The sequence below is a fragment of the Muntiacus reevesi genome, chromosome 20, assembly GCF_963930625.1.
Source record: "Muntiacus reevesi chromosome 20, mMunRee1.1, whole genome shotgun sequence".
Classification (NCBI taxonomy): domain Eukaryota; kingdom Metazoa; phylum Chordata; class Mammalia; order Artiodactyla; family Cervidae; genus Muntiacus; species Muntiacus reevesi.
This window is the reverse complement of record NC_089268.1, coordinates 45,761,119-45,778,100: the sequence shown is the minus strand read 5'-3', so window position 1 is coordinate 45,778,100 and position 16,982 is coordinate 45,761,119. Positions and strand designations below refer to the sequence as shown.

General features: G+C 45.4%; 2 protein-coding genes across 6 annotated transcripts in view; one reads left to right on the top strand and one right to left on the bottom strand.

The window, feature by feature from the left end:
- Nucleotides 1-7,457, top strand: part of GCNT2 (glucosaminyl (N-acetyl) transferase 2 (I blood group)) — an 88,207-nt gene extending 80,750 nt beyond the window's left edge. For all 5 annotated transcript variants that reach the window (XM_065912549.1, XM_065912545.1, XM_065912548.1 and 2 more), the window contains one exon: nt 4,678-7,457. In XM_065912549.1, coding sequence (XP_065768621.1) covers nt 4,678-4,868 — 191 coding nt within the window. In that variant the 3' untranslated portion in view covers nt 4,869-7,457. The remainder of the gene's footprint in view (nt 1-4,677) is intronic.
- Nucleotides 7,458-14,186: 6,729 nt separating this feature from the next.
- Nucleotides 14,187-16,982, bottom strand: C20H6orf52 (chromosome 20 C6orf52 homolog). Its single transcript, XM_065912190.1, has 4 exons — nt 16,912-16,982; nt 16,523-16,697; nt 15,114-15,159; nt 14,187-14,489 (listed from the first exon to the last, which is right to left on the bottom strand). Exons 1-4 carry the CDS (start codon nt 16,980-16,982, stop codon nt 14,332-14,334), a joined length of 450 nt encoding a protein of 149 aa, XP_065768262.1. The 3' UTR covers nt 14,187-14,331.

The window sequence follows — 16,982 nt, the reverse complement described above, 5'->3', positions numbered from 1 at the left end:
GTTATCTCTTTAAAGGCCCTGCATCTAGCACAGTTACGGTCTGAGGTGCCGGAGGTTAGGACTTCGACGTGTGAATTTGGGGGAAATACAGTGCAGTCTATCAAAGAAGGTGATAAATACATATTCGGTGAGTGAATGATTAAGCGAACAGTGGAGTGAGTCAATAGGAAGGTTTGCCCTGTTCTCTTTGGTGACGAAGTTTGGCCTCCTCCCCCCGCCACTTAGTTTATAGCTTCACTTATTAGTCCTTTTATTCTGCACCTAACGTTTCAGATAATAACTAATAATAATATTTTCACCCAGTAGTGTCCGACTTTCTGTGACTACAGGGACTGTAGCCTGCCAGGCTCTTCTGCCCATGGAATTCTCCAGGCAAGAACACTGGGGTAGGTTGCCATTTCCTTCTCCAGAAAGAAGAGAAATGGCAACGTTTCAGATGCACACTCCCAGTTGCTGCTTCTCACCAGCTCTCATCATGCTCACCCTCCTTCCCAGGTCTATCTCTCAAGGGGCCCCTCCCCCCCATTATAGATGGCAGCATCCTTGCGTCCCTGCAGTCTTTCCTCAAGTATATGCACATCGTTACCTTAATCAGCCCACGTTTTCCCCAGAGGACAGCTCATTGCCACCTGCCTGCGCTCTTGTCATAACCTGCCCTCCTTGTGGGGAGAGGAAAGTGGAGAGGAGGATATTTTGCACTTTGATCTCCTGGGTCTTCCTTAGAAAATGGACCTTCTCCATCAGTGAGGGTACCCGTATTTGGAACAGGCTGTCTTCTCCACATCCTTCTATAACCCCTATAACCGGGGCCTCTAGGGCCACTGCGGTCATCCTCCGATCTGCTTCTCCTCCTCTTCTCTGGCTGTAGCACTTGGGGATGTCAACATCTACAATATGGACCCATGTGACGTGATTACTTTGAGGCCCAAGCCGTCCCTCCCCGCACCCTACAGAAGTTCATGTCCATTGTGTCTCAGCCACGTATACTCCCCACCCAAGTAGAGCCTTACCTTCAGTCTCCTTGACATCACCTGTATCCAGGACCTGCCTCAGTAGAGAAGGTGTAGACTAGTCAGATTTGCCTTTTTGTAAGAACTTTTCGGCTTCCCAGGTTGCTCAGTGATAAGCAGTCTTCCTGCCAATGCTGGAGATGCGAGTTGCATCCCTGGGTCAGGAAGACCCCTTGGAGAGGGAAATGGCAAACTGCTCCAGTATTTCTGCCTGGGAAATCCCACGGACAGAGGAGACTGGTGGGCTAGCGACTAAACAACAACAAAAGACTTTTACTGATCACATGACAGGTGGGGCCATGAAAGTAGCCTCTCGCCAGGAACTGCATAGGGTTCAAAGCTTGGGTAGCTCAGCCTGCCCCCCTCAAACAGATGTCTCAGTTTTTTCTTCTCTTAGCACCTATTATGCCATTTGAAAGCCTTGAACTGTTAGCATTAAAAATATTTGTCCCCAAACCACTATACGGGGAAAAGAAAAAGACACAGTCTGGACAGAGGAGGTAGAACGTTATGTCAAACCAGCAAGTCAGTTATACCACCTGGATCTCGTCCCCTTGGCTGTATTTGTTCCGAACCTGTGAGTGTACCCACTTTCCAAGCCTCATTAGCGTTTAGAATCACAGAGTACCATTCTAGACCTCTGCTCTTGAACCTGGAGCTCCCATCTCTGATTCCAACCTCTTCGTCACCCTACAGTTTCCTTCACCAACTTATATACTATATATTTTTTAAAGTTGGGACTTCCAGAGATTCAACTTTCCTCCTCCCTCCTCCTGCAGGTTCTTTATGAGGACACCTTGTCTAGCCTGTGTACTGTGTCAGCTTTTCATGCTGTGCCCTCAAACATTTTAGATTCCTTTGGCATTTGATCCTAGGAGGCTGATTTCTACACATAATCATTACTGTCGTCTGCTTTTCACCATTTGTGGTTGCCTAGGCAGAACACTTGGAGAAGGCAATGGCACCCCACTCCAGTACTCTCGTCTGGAAAATCCCATGGACGGAGGAGCCTGGTAGGCTGCAGTCCCTGGGGTCGCTAAGAGTCGGACACAACTGAGCGACTTCACTTTCACTTTTCACTTTCATGCATTGGAGAAGGAAATGGCAACCCACTCCAGTGTTCTTGCCTGGAGAATCCCAGGGACGGGGGAGCCTGGTGGGCTGCCATCTATGGGGTCGCACAGAGTTGGACACGACTGAAGCTACTTAGCAGCAGCAGCAGAAGCAGGCAGAACACTGCTGAAGAATGCTCCAGAACTGTCCTAAATTCACCCACCATCTCCCTTCAGCTGGCCCCTCTGGCTGCCCGCTTGTACTTTTATTTTCATCATTATTGTCCTCGTACTCTTTATGGTGTACACATTTTCAGCTTTTTGGTTCACCTTTAAACTCCTAATCTTGTGCTGAAACAGCCTCTCTACTCTCCAAGGGTGATCATTTCAACTTTAGGAAGAACTCTGAAGACATTTGATTAAAATCACCTTATCAATTCCTTTATCAGGTCACCCCTTTCCTCCATCTTGGAGCATTTTGGTTTTGTGTGTATGTGTGTGTGTGGGGGGGGGCTGCATTGTGTCTTAATTGCAGAATCTTTGTGGTGGAATTTGGGATCTGGTATGTGGGATCTTAGTTCCCTGACCAGGGATTGAACTCATGTCCCCTGCATTGGGAGGTGGATTCTTAACCACTGGACCGGACCACCAGGGAAGTCCCCATCGTAGCGCATTTTGGACCCTTTCTCCCATTGTTGCTTCCTATTTCAAGAAGAAAAGTTACCCATCCTCCCAACCAAGGTCCCCATCTGGCCTCAGTTACGTCTGGGTCCACCTCAATTATCCCATTGCTCTCTTGCATCCTGAGTGACTCTGTCTCTGCCGGTTCTTTTCCTTCTCTCTGCCAAGATGTATTTTCTGCCTCTGTCCTCAAGACCAAGCTGTCTAGGCTCTCTCTACACGAGCCAGCCCCAAGTCTTCTCTCCTGTTCACTTCATTTCTTAGGCATGGGTGTGCTGTTTGTGTACCAAGTTCTTCTTGCCTCCCCCCGGGTTGTTCTCTAACACCCCCTGAACCCTGGCTTCTTTCTCCATGATTTTCCCTGTCTCCTGTCCCTCTTCCCAGTGACACTGAGGTCGGTCCCTCTGTGCTCTGTCTCCAATAGCTTTCCTTTCCCACTCATGGTAACCATCAACTTCAAACAAACTCTGGTTTACATGATTACTAGTCTCTTGATTAGTTCCTAATGTACCTTTGCAAAGCTCTGCGAAATTAATCTTGCTGAAATCTGTTTCATCATTTGATTCTTCTAGTAAATTTCTCCAACCCCTTCACAAAAAAAGGGATAAAAATGGCCCAAAACTTTCATCTATTTTAAGACAGTCAACTATAGTAGTTCTACCATATGCCAAACAAATTCTGGAAAGAGTGCGAACTTCTTACAGCTTCCTTGTTTTGAACCTGTTGCCCAGCCAACTCTTTTTTGTAGCAGAAAATTCCCCTGTCTGCATTTTCCCACCTGATGCTTTCCTATCCATCTTGAGATGCTCCCCAATTCTACCCACCTGTGAACTCTCCACTCATCCTTCTCTACCCTTTTCATTCAATAACTATTAATTTAACATATGATATTTACCAGACACTCTTCCAAATGTGGGCTTCCCGAATGGCTTGGCAGTAAAGAATCCATCTACAATTCGGGAGACATGGGTTCGATCCCTAGGTCAGGAAGATCCCCTGGACAAGGAAATGGCAATCGATTCCAGTATTCTTGCCTAGAAAATCCCATGGACAGAGGAGCCTGGCAGGCTAGAGTCCATGAGGTCACAAAGAGTCGGACTCTTGAAGTAGAGCCCTGAGTGGTGCCAGAGGGAGCCTTGAGGATGTCTGGTGGAAGGGTGTGGTCAGGGGAAGAAGGGCAAACACGGATGCTTGGGTTGCTGAGGACCAGCAAGGGGGCCAGTGTGACTGATGTGAAGGTTATTAAGGGTTTATAACTGAATGAGTAAGTGGTGAGAGGTGAGTCTGGGTGATGAGGGCCAGACTCCAAGGAGTCTTGAACGCCGTTGCTAGGATTTTGGCTTTTACTCCAAATGACACCAGAAGCCATCAGGGGGTTTTGAGCAACAGACACATCTTCTGCTTCCATTTAGAACGGCCACTCTGGCTCTTGTGCTGAGAATATACTAACAGGCAAAAACGGAATTGGCGAGCCCATCTGCAGGGAAGGAATGGAGACTCAGACATATGAATGGACATGTGGACGCTGCGGGGGAAGGAGAGAGCGGGACGAAAGGAGAATGTAGCCGACTTTGTGATGACCTGGAGAGGTGGGGCAGGCACGGGCTCAAGAGAGAGGTGATACATGTACAATTATGGCTGATTTGTGTTGTCGTGTGGCAGGAACCAACAACATTGTAAAGCAATTAAAAGTAAATTAAAAAAAAAAAATGGAGGCACTGGGAACCAGTCAGACAGGAAGATGGAGGCAGTTTGGACTAGGATGGGGGTAGCAGAGGGGGTGAAGTGTGGCCAAATTCCAATAATATTTTGAAGGCACAGTCCTAGCCACCCAGCAGTCAGGTTCTGACTGCAGAGCTACCGTTCTGCAAGCTCACCGCCCTCGATGTGAAAACAAGCCTGTCTTGACTGTTTCTTTTTCTCTCCTATTACAGGCCACTATGTCCACGGCATTTGTATCTATGGAAACGGAGACTTAAAGTGGTTGATTAATTCGTCAAGCCTCTTTGCGAACAAGTTTGAGCTCACTGCCTACCCCCTCACCGTGGAATGCCTGGAACTGAGGCTTCGAGAAAGAACCCTGAATCAGAGTGAAATTGCGATACAGCCCAGCTGGTATTTCTGATCCACTGCCACTCAATGTCTGAAGGGAAATCGCCTCTGGGAAGGAGAGCCTTTCTTTGGGCGAAAAACTTTGCCTGGGTTACATGAACAGTCTCAGGGCCAGGGTTATAGCTTCAGGACCTGACTTCATAATTACACGTCAAAATGTCCGCTAGACACTGTGAAATGTGCCGTCAGGATGCTCGCTCGGCGATACTGGCCCTTAGGCCGCTCTGGCAGTTTCTTGAGGTTCACTGCTCTTTCAGGCTCATGTCCTGATCTGTGATAAATTAAACTGTCGTCAGATCTCTGCATCAGATCCTCATCGTAGACAAATGTTCTCATGAAAAGGAGATTGGTAGATAATACTATTTAGGGAAATAAGAATCAAGTCTCTCTGAGGAAGGAATCTTTTATCACAGATCTGTAGCCTCACATGAATGGACTCCCCCTGCTTTTTGCTCAGCTGCATGTCGGCATACAAAGTGCTTTCTGCAGAACTCTCCAATCTCCTTTAGAACTTGAGCTGCTAGAACTGAGAACTCGGTCTTGTTCCTGAGTTTCAACAGTAGCATTTTCAAGTTTCCTGTGCCTACAGTGGTTTGTTGTTGTTTTTTTTTTTACATTCTTTACATTCTGTATAGAATGTAAAGTCATTCACAGGAGACCAAATTTAAGCAGTCACTGCCTCTTAAAAGTAAAGTAAGTAAAAGTAAAAGATCCTCAGGTAGTTTGCTTCTTGAATATTTGTCAGAGTGTCCTCTGATTCCCTCGTCCATCATTTTCCATTGAGAACATGGAAAAGATCTCGATGAACAAAGAAATTTCAAGAGGGGAAGTGCTATTGCATGCACTTGACTATTTCAGGGTAAATCACTTCCCTTTTTTGTCTCCACCCCCACCAAAGTGGGGCTTCCCCGATGGCTCACCGGTGAAGAATCTGCCTGCGATGCAGGAGACACGGGAGACCCGGATTCCATCCCTGGGTCGGGAAGATCTGCTGGAGAAGGAAATGGCTACCCACTTCAGTATTCTTGCCTGGAGAATCCCACGGACAGAGAAGCCTGGTGGGCTACTGTCCATGGGGTCACAAAGAGTCGGACAGGACTGAAGCGACTAAGCATGCACATACCTCTGAAGTGATCTTACCTGCAAAACGGAGACCAAATTCTATCCCATGAGCCTTTAAGGAGTCCACAGTGTTCTCTGGGTAACTTTGCAGTGCCTGTGGGGGTCATAGGAGTGCCTGGATTTTTAAAAGCTTTCAATTGTGGGAGAGCCTCTTTGTCACTTATCCTTTGTCCCATTCATCCATCCAGTCCATCAGTCAGTTATTTCTTTGGTGTCTATTATACACCAGACACAAGCAGAGACAAGAAGAAGTGAGAAGCTTTTTCACTCTGAAAATCTTGGCAATAATGCCAACATTGGAAAGAGAATCTTCTAGAACTCCAGAGAATCTCACAGAGTGTATCATCCCCCCGGCTCCGGCCTCCCCACAAGGCATGTGGAACTCCACTGACCAGGGATCAAACCCGCGGCCCCTGCAGTGAAAGTGCAGAATCCTAACCACTAGACCACCAGGGAGTGGCTGTATACAACCAGAGTGGTTGTATTTTAACACATTCATGGTGGGCTTATGGATTGTCATATCAGGCCCCAGATATCACCAATTACAAAGTGAGGTCTAAATCAATAAAGAGAATATTCCGAAGAAGAGAGAAGGGAGGGAGGAGACAGAAGCCACACTGATTGTTTTCTAGGCATCCTGCTTTCTCTTTTACATCTCAGGGCATTCAGATCTCACAATGCTCTTGCAAAACTCATACCATTACCCCCGTCTTGCAGATGAAGTGACTGAGGCTTAGAGAGGTTGTCAGTAAGCATGAGGAAACGTGTTCTCTGAGAGTCAGGCTTCTCTTCCTGGTCTCCTTAGTTCATTCCTAAGGTGGAGCATCTCGAGAAGGTGAAGGGAAGCCATATTTAGCATCCCAGAATGGTCTCAGTCCTGTCAGGTCAGAAAAATGTGAAGCCTCCTTTTGTACTCCTTCCAGTTCCTTGATATTTATTTATTCTAATGAAAAACAGCAACTACAACTAATGATACATTTAATCCACGCAATGTTACTTTTTCTACAATTGTGCCTGTTGAATGTTAATCATATTAAGGAAGCCCTTAATCATATTTAATGACCTTGAACTTAATGACTTTTAATGATTTTGAAGTAAATCCTGTTGCCGAGAGAGATGGAAGTGCACCGGGTGATGAGAAGTCAAGGGGTAGGGAACACACCCAGAGCTAAAGGCAGAATTTAAAACCACCTTTTTTTTTTTTTTTTTTTTTTAACTTACATCACACCACTTGAGAAGAGGAATGCTTTACACTGGATCTTTCTCTTGAAGAAGAAGAAATCTTTTGGAATAGAAGATGTTTACATGTCTGTTGTTGGTCATTTGTTTTGTGTCTTAAATTACTTTAATGTTGGGAGAGTTTAATGTTTGGACTAGTGGGTTTCTGCGGGCCCATGGAGATGCCCTGAAAATTTTGTTTTTGATGATGTTCCATGTTGTTTTCTTGGAAATAAATTAATATATTGTTTTCCACACTGAGGACTGTTGTACAGCTTTATTTGATTGGTATTTAACAAGACGGTCCTCCCAGCATTCTTTCTTAGGAAGTTTTATTTGGCTGCATCGGGTCTCAGTTGCAGCCGGCGGGATCTTTTGTCGTGGCTCTCGGACTCAGTAGCTGTGGCACGTGGGCTCAGCCGCACCAGGATACCTGGGATCTTAGTTCCCCAGCCCGGGATCGAACCCGCGCCCCCGACATTGCAAGGCGGATTCCCAAGCACTGGACCACCAGGGATGTCCCCCTCCTAGCATTTTCTAAAAATACACAAGTAAATACATTCATGCAAACATATACCTGTCTAAAAATGCCCATCCCACTGAAAAATAATGAAGCTTTCCCTTTGTGGAGTACTGGAGAGGATAACTGGGAATGATAGAGACGAGAATACAATGGAAGCTCAGTTTCATTTCAATCGGGATTTTAAATTCAAAATCTGAGGCAGGAGGAAGTTATCTCCTATACATGCCTCCTTTATTTATTTTTTTTTTAAATCAAAACAATTTAGGTACAATTTAGGAAAAAGACATGTTGATATTATCTTAATTATTCAACCATCAAATGCCAAAGTTTCTGAGCAGTCTTTCAGTGCTGTTTGGGTAAATGAATATTTCCTCTACTAGACACAAGGAAAATGATAGAAATACTAAGGAAAATAATTCATGTAAACAATATCCGATGCACCATTTTTTAATGCATAATATTTTAAAACTAAAGTGAAAAATATTTCAAACTACAAAAACAAAAATATGTACTCATAAAAAATATTTTGTGGTTTGAAAAATATTTAAAGCTACAAAAACAAAAATATGTGCTGTATATCATAGGAAATACATAAATCAACTATAAAAATAAATAAAATATATAAATATATTTTCTAAATAAGTATTTCCTAAAAATAGAAAATACATAGACCCCAAAATAAATACAAATATTTTCTAAAAATAGAAAATACACAAATCAACTCCAATACTTTGTCCACCTGATGTGAAGAGCTGACTCATTGGAAAAGACCCTAATGCTGGGAAAGATTGAGGGCAGGAGGAGAAGGGACAAATGGGGATGAGATGGTTAGATGGCATCATTGACTCAGTGGATATGAGTTTGAGCAAACTCGGGGAGTTGGTGATGGACAGGGAGGCCTGGCGTGCTGCAGTCCATGGGGTGGAAAAGAGTCGGGCATGACTAAGTGACTGAACAACAAATCAACTATACTTCAATAAAAATTTTTAAACATGATTTAAATCAAGTTAATAAAAAATAGAATACAGAAGAATATAGGATAAAAAATGAATGAATACAGAAGGATATAGGATAAAAAGTGCAGTCCTTTCTCCAGAAGGAATCACTCTTTGGTGTCACTGTCTTTTCAGTATGGTAATATACACTCAGATATCCTAGGGCAGTGCTGCCCAAAAGAATCTCTGCCATGCTGGGAACGTTCTATATCTGCCCTCTCCAAGAGAGTAACACTCATACTAGCTATTGGGCACTTGAAATGTGGCCAGTCTGACTGAGGAAATGTTACTTATTTTATGTGAGGAGTGGCAGTATACTGCACAGTTCTGTAGCTACACAATGTACCTGTACACAGTGGAAATACAAAGACACACAGACTGGCTTTTTTTTTTTAAGAGTTGATTATATAGATACATAATAGAATTACAGCTTTTTGTAACTTGCTTTTTTGAGCCCTTCAAAACTAAACTGTTTTTAGAATAGTTTTTCTATTTTTTTTTATTTTCTGGTTACACCATGCAGCTTAGATCCTTGCTGGGGGATCCAACCCACACCCGCTACAGTGGAAGTGTGGCATCTTAACCACTGGACCGCCAGGGAAGTCCCACATGGTGGGATTTTAGGATAGCAGTCTGTGCCAAGTGGGAAATGGGAGCCGAGATCCATGTGAACAGACTAAGCAAATAACTGGAGTTTGGGAACACTGGAGTTTGGGAGTCTTTCATTCAGTTCAGTCTTTCATTCAGTTCAGTAATGCCAGAACTACACATTTTCTGTTACGACTACTCCCTCTTCTGGTCAGGATTGCTGAGGTCAAGCCAATGGGAAAGACACTGGAGGTCACGCTCCCAAGGCCAAGTTCTGACCTTAGCAAGAGGTCTGCCAGTGATGGCTCTGGGAGGAGGAGGAAGGCAAAGAGATGATGCTGACTGTGCTCACTTTTCAACACCTACAAGGTTTGAACGTGGTGGGCTTCCACGGTGGCTGTCGGGAAGATTAACTGGGGTGAGTCCCGCTGGGAGCCCAGGAAGTCTGCCCTACATCGTGGGAAGGATCCTGGGGGCTGTAGCAGACAAGGGGGCTGAATGGTCTAAAAGGTATTTCCCAGGGGGCGCAGGTAGTAAAGAATCCGCTTGCCAGTGCAGGAGATAGCAGAGACACGGGCTCGATCTTTGGATCAGGAAGATCCCCTGGAGAAGAAAATAACGACCTGCTCCAGTATTCTTGCCTGGAGAATCCCATGGACAGAGGAGCCTGGTGGACCTCAGTTCATGGGGTCACAAAGTTCAGTTCAGTTCAGTAGCTCAGTCGTGTTCGACTCTTTGCAACCCCATGAATCGCAGCACGCCAGGCCTCCCTGTCCATCACCAACTCCCCGGAGTTCACCCAACTCATGTCCATTGAGTCGGTGATGCCATCCAACCATCTCATCCTCTGTCATCCCCTTCTCCTGCCCCCAAGCTGCCCCCAAAGCATCAGGGTCTTTTCAAATGAGTCAGCTCTTCCATCAGGTGGCCAAAGTACTGAAGTTTCAGCTTCAACATCAGACCCTCCAATGAACACCCAGGATTGATCTCCTTTAGGATGGACTGGTTGGATCTCCTTGCAGTCCAAGGGACTCTCAAGAGTCTTCTCCAACACCACAGTTCAAGAGCATCAATTCTTCGGCACTCTGCTTTCTTTATAGTCCAACTCTCACATCCATACATGACCACTGGAAAAACCATAGCCTTGACTAGATGGACCTTTTTTGGCAAAGTAATGCCTCTGCTTTTTAATATGCTGTCTAGGTTGGTCATAACTTTCCTTCCAAGGAGTAAGTGTCTTTTAATTTCATGGCTGCAATCACCATCTGCAGTGATTTTGGAGCTCCTCAAAATAAAGTCAGTCACTCTTTCCACTGTTTCCCCATCTATTTGCCATGAGGTGATGGGACCAGATGCCATGATCTTAGTTTTTCTGAATGATGAGCTTTAAGCCAAGTTTTTCACTCTCCTCTAACTTTCATCAAGATGCTCTTTAGTTCCTCTTCACTTTCTGCCATAAGGGTGGTGTCATCTGGATATCTGAGGTTATTGATATTTCTCCCGGCAATCTTGATTCCAGCTTGTGCTTCCTCCAGCCCAGAGTGTCTCATGAAACAAAGAGTTGGACACAGTCGAGAGCGTGCACACGGACACAGACACACACACCAGGTTCTTCCGAAAAGAACCAAAATTCAGAAACCAACAGCTGCGTCGTGTGTCAAACGTAAAAGTGAGCCTCAAGCATGTGACTAGGAGTTGAGGCTATTAGGTGAACTACTGAAAAAGTGAGTCGAAGTGAAAGTGAATTATTTATGAGCTTCGGGCTTTTTATTTCCATTAAAGTGAATGATCAGTGAGCTTCAGGGCATCAACTGTACAGAAGGCAAAATGGAAGATTTCTGATGCCTTTCCAAACTGTCTTATTTTAAAAAACTTTATAGACTTCAGAGAAAATTTGCCAGCATGATATGAAGAATTTGTCTCGACCTTTCACTCAACGTCTAAGGTTAACGTCTTACAAAATCAAAGTTCAGTGACCGAAACCAGTTTAGTTTGGTTTTTAATTCTGTGCTGGCTGTGTGTTGAGAGTTGGAGCTGGGCGACTTTTACCTTCGTACTGGACAGACCAGATGGGTAAGGCATGTCCCAGTAACATGGAGGGCCTTCACATTAAACCGAATGATGGAAACAGACTGGACTGGTCTCAAATACCATTTCCTGATGAAGATGGTTCTATGGAAAGGAAACGTCGGGACCTGCCTGGCGGTCCAGTGGTTAAGAATCCGCCTGCCAGTGCAGGGGACACGGGTTCCATCCCTGGCCCTGGAAGATCCCACATTCTGAAGGGCGCCTACTGAAGCCCTTGCGCCTGGGAGCCCGTGCTCTGCAACGAGAGAGTAGCCCCGCTTGCATCACTAGAGAAAGCCCGAGTGCGACGAAGACCCAGCACAGCCATGGATAGGTAATGTTTTAATTTAATTTAAAAAAAAGAGAAAAGGACAAGTCTGTATATTCTTTATCTAGAGTATGGGAATGGGATAAAAGAAAAGGATGGGGAACAGAGCAAATCCACAGCCAGAGCACGAAGAAACCAGTGGGGAGAGCAGCAGGGTAGAACAGTAAACCGTATCCTAAAGATCGCAGATCGCTGGCTGGGAAACTCTAGATTCATTTCCTCAGGCTCTGACTAAATAGGTGTAATGGGTCGTGAAGGACGAGGAGAGAAAGCACCCATGACTCCCAGGACCACAGATTGAAGCTCTGGTTCTTGACGGGTGTCTCTGAGCAGGTGAGGCGTGATAACCCCACGGTCAGCACTCCAAGGAGGCTTTCACAAAGGACCCAGCAGGAAGCCTCTGAATTAGACTTTCCACCTGCATGGCTGGCTGTGTATCAGATGACTCAGTGGAAGAATGATGGCTTAAAAAGTAACCACAGTTGTTAACAGATTCTTGGGGATAATGACCACAAAAAGCAACAGAGTGACTTAAATAGGGACAGGCTGGTAGAGAAATAATTTGAAGGCATAGGAAACTTACTGATGCTGTAGTCATTACCACCTATGGAAATTTTCCTATCAAGACATTTTCCCAGGGGGTGGGGGTCATCTAGGCTAATGCCATTTAAAAAGCTTCCACCAATATAAAATGGGGGTAAAGAAATATTGCTGTGTTTATGTAGGATTTTTTTGAGCTGGAAGCTTCCACTCATTCCTTCATATATATATATGTATGTTTAATTTTATTTATTTTGGGTTGTGCTGGGTCTTCTTGCTACATGGGCTTTTCTCTAGTTTCAGGCACTGGGGGCTACTGTCTAGCTGCAGTGAGTGGGCTTTTCACTGCAGTGGCTTCTCTTGTTTCGGAACTCCAGGGCACGCAGCCTTCAGTAGTGGTGGATCCCCGGCTCTAGAGTGTAAGCTCAATAATTGTAGCACACAGGCTTAGTGGGTCCGCAGTATACGGGATCTTCCCAGACCAGGGATTGAACCCATGTCTCCTGCATTGGCAGGCGGATTCTTTACCACTGAGCTATCAAGCAAGCCCCTGTATTTTTTTTTTGTTTTTATGGCTGCACCACGAGGCTCTTAGTTCCCCAACCAGGGACCAAACCCAGGCCCTAGCAGTGGAAAGCACAGAGTCCTAACCTCTGGACCGCCAGGCAATTCCCTAGACACGTTTTTAAAACATTTGCCTTTTTATTTGTATGTAAGATGGATGTAAGTGAAACAAACTGGCTATTTCTTGACAACAAATATGCAAGAAAACGTGGACTTGTGGTCACTTTTCTAACGACAAATATTGACTCTCGAAATTCAAATTTTTGCTGTGCTGACTTGTGTCTTTGTCACACCCCGGTCAGATCATAGTGTAATCTTTTTGTGTGCTCGGCTGTGTCCGACTCCTCGTGGCCCCTGGACTGCAGCGCCCCAGGCTCCTTGGTGTGCAGGACCCTCCGGGCTGGGGTGGAAAACAGGATCAACTCTAGGGCTGGCCCCCCCTGCTGGTCTCCCCTGGGATCACTCCTGGGGGTACAGTCAGCGGACAGTCCGAGATGCCAGGTGAGTGAGGCTCTGAGCTGGCTCTTTACCAGGGCACCCCAGTTCCCTTCCCCATGACCTTTCATCTTTAGGTTTGAGTGGGTTTCTCGGCATGATGGCAGAAGTGCTCCGCAAGAGTAAAACCCCAGAGTGAAAGCTCATCAACCCGCGCACTGAAGCTGCAGAATGGTGTCTCGGGGGTCCACGTGCTCTGTCTCAGAAGGCTGACGGGCTGCTTTGATCAAGCACACTTTTTCCATGCTGAGGACTCAACTGTCTTCTATCATCTAGTGCTCTCATAGGAGAGCCTGAGGGTCTGGTGATGCAGATCAAACATCTAGTTCTAATCTACGTTTTTCTACACCAGATGCTGGTGAGAAGGCTTGCAGTGTTTGTGAACAGAGGAAAGCAGCAAATCATTCTATATATCAGAGTAGCTAATGCCACCATCAGTTTAGGTCAGGCCCATGGCATATTAAATCCATTACCTCCTTTTGTTCATATAGTTTTGTATAGTTGATTTACAATGTTGTTTCATAGTTGATTCACAATGCTGTTTTAGGACACCTATTTTCAAATGCCTTACAGTGCAGCCTGGTCTAACTTGATAGTTCTGTGACCTCTCTTCTCTGTTGTTACTGTTTAGTTGCTAACTCTTGTCTGACTCTTTTGTGACCCCCATGGACTATAGCCCGCCAGGCTGCTCTGTCCATGAGATTTCCCAGGCAAGAGTACTGGAGCGGGTTGTCATTTCCTTCTCCAGAGGATCTTCCCGACCCAGGGATGGAACTTGAGTCTCCTGCATTGGCAGGTGGATTCTTTACCAGAGTCACCAAGGAAGCCGGATGTGACCTCTGCTGGCACCCACATAATACAACACACTTCCAGAAATGAATGTGCTGGTAAAGTTTATTTACATTACATTCTCTCAGCTCAATCAAGTTTAAGTCCTGGGAATCTGTATTTACATACACAATCCAGTGCCTTCCTCGGAGAACTTTTTTTAAAACAGAAACAAAACAAGACACAATCTATATGTTAGTTGGGTAGCTTAATAAGCATCTTGCTCTTGGCGGGTCTTGTCTGGGATTTCTGAGTGCACTGTATCGAGAGGCTGCCAGTGGCAATTCATGAGAGATTGGTAGAGCTCTTCACTTTTCACCATAAACTCTTTGTTGAGTTCCTCAATATTCAAGTGGAGATTCGGATCTGCAGAAGCCAATAATACAAAGGGGGAGAAAATAGAGTTTTACAGGACACATATTAGAAATGGCTTAAAACCAGAGCTTTTAAAAAACATCAGCAGGAAATAGTGCAGATATTTAGTATTAATTTTTTAAATTGCATGTTTACTTTCGATAAGACTTTAGAAACTGAAGCTAAAAAAGCGGTGCTACCAGATTCAATGAGTAGATGATGGGAGAAATGGAGAGAATGGACAGAATTGAGAGAATCTGGAGACAAATGGACAGTACTCAGAAATGCATTCAACTTGGAGCAGAAGAGAGAGAAGGGATGGGGCAGGCCGGCGGGGGTGGGGGCAAGACTTGAGTTTCTAGCATGAGGACCTGGGTGGATATGACGCCAAGGAGTAAGCCAGGACCAGATCCCTAAGACAGGGCTCTATGAAAAATAACATGCTGCTTTATCTGTTCAGTTAACAGACTGATAGAAATGAAGAAATGGTTTATAACAATTAATTCAGAAACCGAGGGAGGGAGACCTACGTTGGAACTTTCCAGTAGGCTCTCTCAGTTTATAGCCAGCTAAGTGAGTGAGGGACCTGGAAAAAGGGTAAGTTTTGTTTTTAACTAAGCGTAAGGTTTCTGTTACCTTCGAGTGAATCTTCATCTTGGTTTTCAGCGAGAGGTGTGGTTTCCTACAATGCAAATCAGTATGTTAAAAAATTTTTTTTTTACTTAAAGGGTTGCTATTGACACACTTTCCTGGAAGAATTTAGCTCTCAAAAAGAGTATCTACAACACTAAAATCCCTTTCAGGCAAACTTTATTTTGAATTTTGATTAAACAAACCCTCATAGGGACTTCCTTGGTGGTTCAGTGGTTAAGAATTTGCCTTGCAATACAGAGGACGGGAGTTCAATCCCTGGTTGAGGAACTAAGATCCCACTTGTCAAGGAGCAACTAAGCTCATGTGACGCAGCTAGAGAATCTGTGCTAGATCCTGTGTGCTGCAACCAAGACCCGATGCAATCAAATAAATACATATTTTTAAAAATAAATAAATAAAAGAACCTTCAGGGACATCCCTGGAGGTCGAGTGGCTAAGACTCTGTGTTCCCAATGCAAGGGATTAGGGGTCGATCCCTGGTTGGGGGAACTAGACTCCATATGCCGCAACTAAGACACGGCACAGTCAAATAAATAAAATTGTTTTAAGTCCTATTTTAAAAAAAAGAAATCTACAACACTAAACTCCCTCTTGAGCAAGCTTTTGACCTTTGATTCGGAGTCTTTAAATGACAAAATACTACGACCATGCAACAGGTGAGCTGAGCCCGTAGAAGAAAACCCACACAGGAGGAGCACTGGTCAGAGGCGCCTGCCTTCTCTGCAGTTTCAGGGATCCGAGAGGCCCCCTGGAGTCGGGGGGAGGCACCAGATAGCAGAGACCCTGGCATCAGACTCCACAATCCCTGCACCCCCACCTGCACCTGCAGCTCTGCCATTCCTGCCAGGTGACAATCTGCAAAGTCTCCATGGGCACATACCCCTCGTGGCCTTCCAATCCCATCCCAACCCCGCGGCTCAGCTAAGGACCAGACGGTAGCTGTTGAGGAAACGAAGAGGCTACAGAAAAGAAGACTAATTCATCATCCTCTTAGGTAAGGAAGGACATAAATTCCAGACGCGCTCCCCAGACAGATCTTGGTTAGTTACTCCAGACTCCGTGGGCTCTCCAGGGGCAGTGTAAGTTATTACCATTCCTCCCTACAGGCACCAGTGGCTCAGCAGTAAAGAATCTGCCCACTATGCAGGACACCTGGGTTCGATCCCTGGGTCAGGAAGATTGCCTGGTGGAGGAAATGGCAACCCACTCCAGTATTCTTGCTTGGAGAATCCCATGGATGGCGGAGCCTGGTGAGCTACAGTCCACGGGGTCGCAAAAAGTCGGACATGACAGTGACTTCACTTTCACTTTCTCCAGGGCATGGAGAAAGGAAAAAGATGTCCCCATACCGGACACGCGAACAACACAGAATCCATGCCAGGGAGAGATACCTTGGGTGGAAGCGAAGTCTCAGCCAGGTAAACAGAGGTCTCACACACAGAATAAAGGTTGCGTCCATTTCCACCCGTCCCGCAGCCAGAGCTGTAGCCAGGATAACCACTCTGCTGTTGTTCGTACCAGCTGCCAAAGGGGTGAGGCTGGCAGGACGGGAAGTCTGGCTTCACTCTAAGTGCAGCGGGGAGAAGAGAGGAAGGACATCAACAGTCAAGGCAGAATCACTCAAAGCCCCGGGACATGCTTCTTCTTTCTCCAAGTAAGGAGGATGCCTGCTTTCACTAAGAGCACCTATTTTCAAAGCGGTAGTTTGTCAATTGCCAAACTGTGTTAAGAAACAGAACACTATCAGCCTTTTCATTCAGAACAGGAAAAACCGGCGCACCTTTGCCAATACCAGTAATAAGTATCCTGCTGAGCTGAGTCCAAACCTGCACAGCTCTCCTGTCCAGCCAT

Excerpts from the sequence above, each read along its gene's own strand:
- C20H6orf52 (XM_065912190.1), bottom strand. The coding sequence starts at position 16,982 with ATGGCTGGACAGGAGAGCTGTGCAGGTTTGGACTCAGCTCAGCAGGAT. Across the intron at positions 15,160-16,522 it reads AGACTTCGCTTCCACCCAAG|GAAACCACACCTCTCGCTGA; the intron begins GTATCTCTCCCT and ends TTTGCATTGTAG. Across the intron at positions 14,490-15,113 it reads AGATGAAGATTCACTCGAAG|ATCCGAATCTCCACTTGAAT; the intron begins GTAACAGAAACC and ends TGGCTTCTGCAG.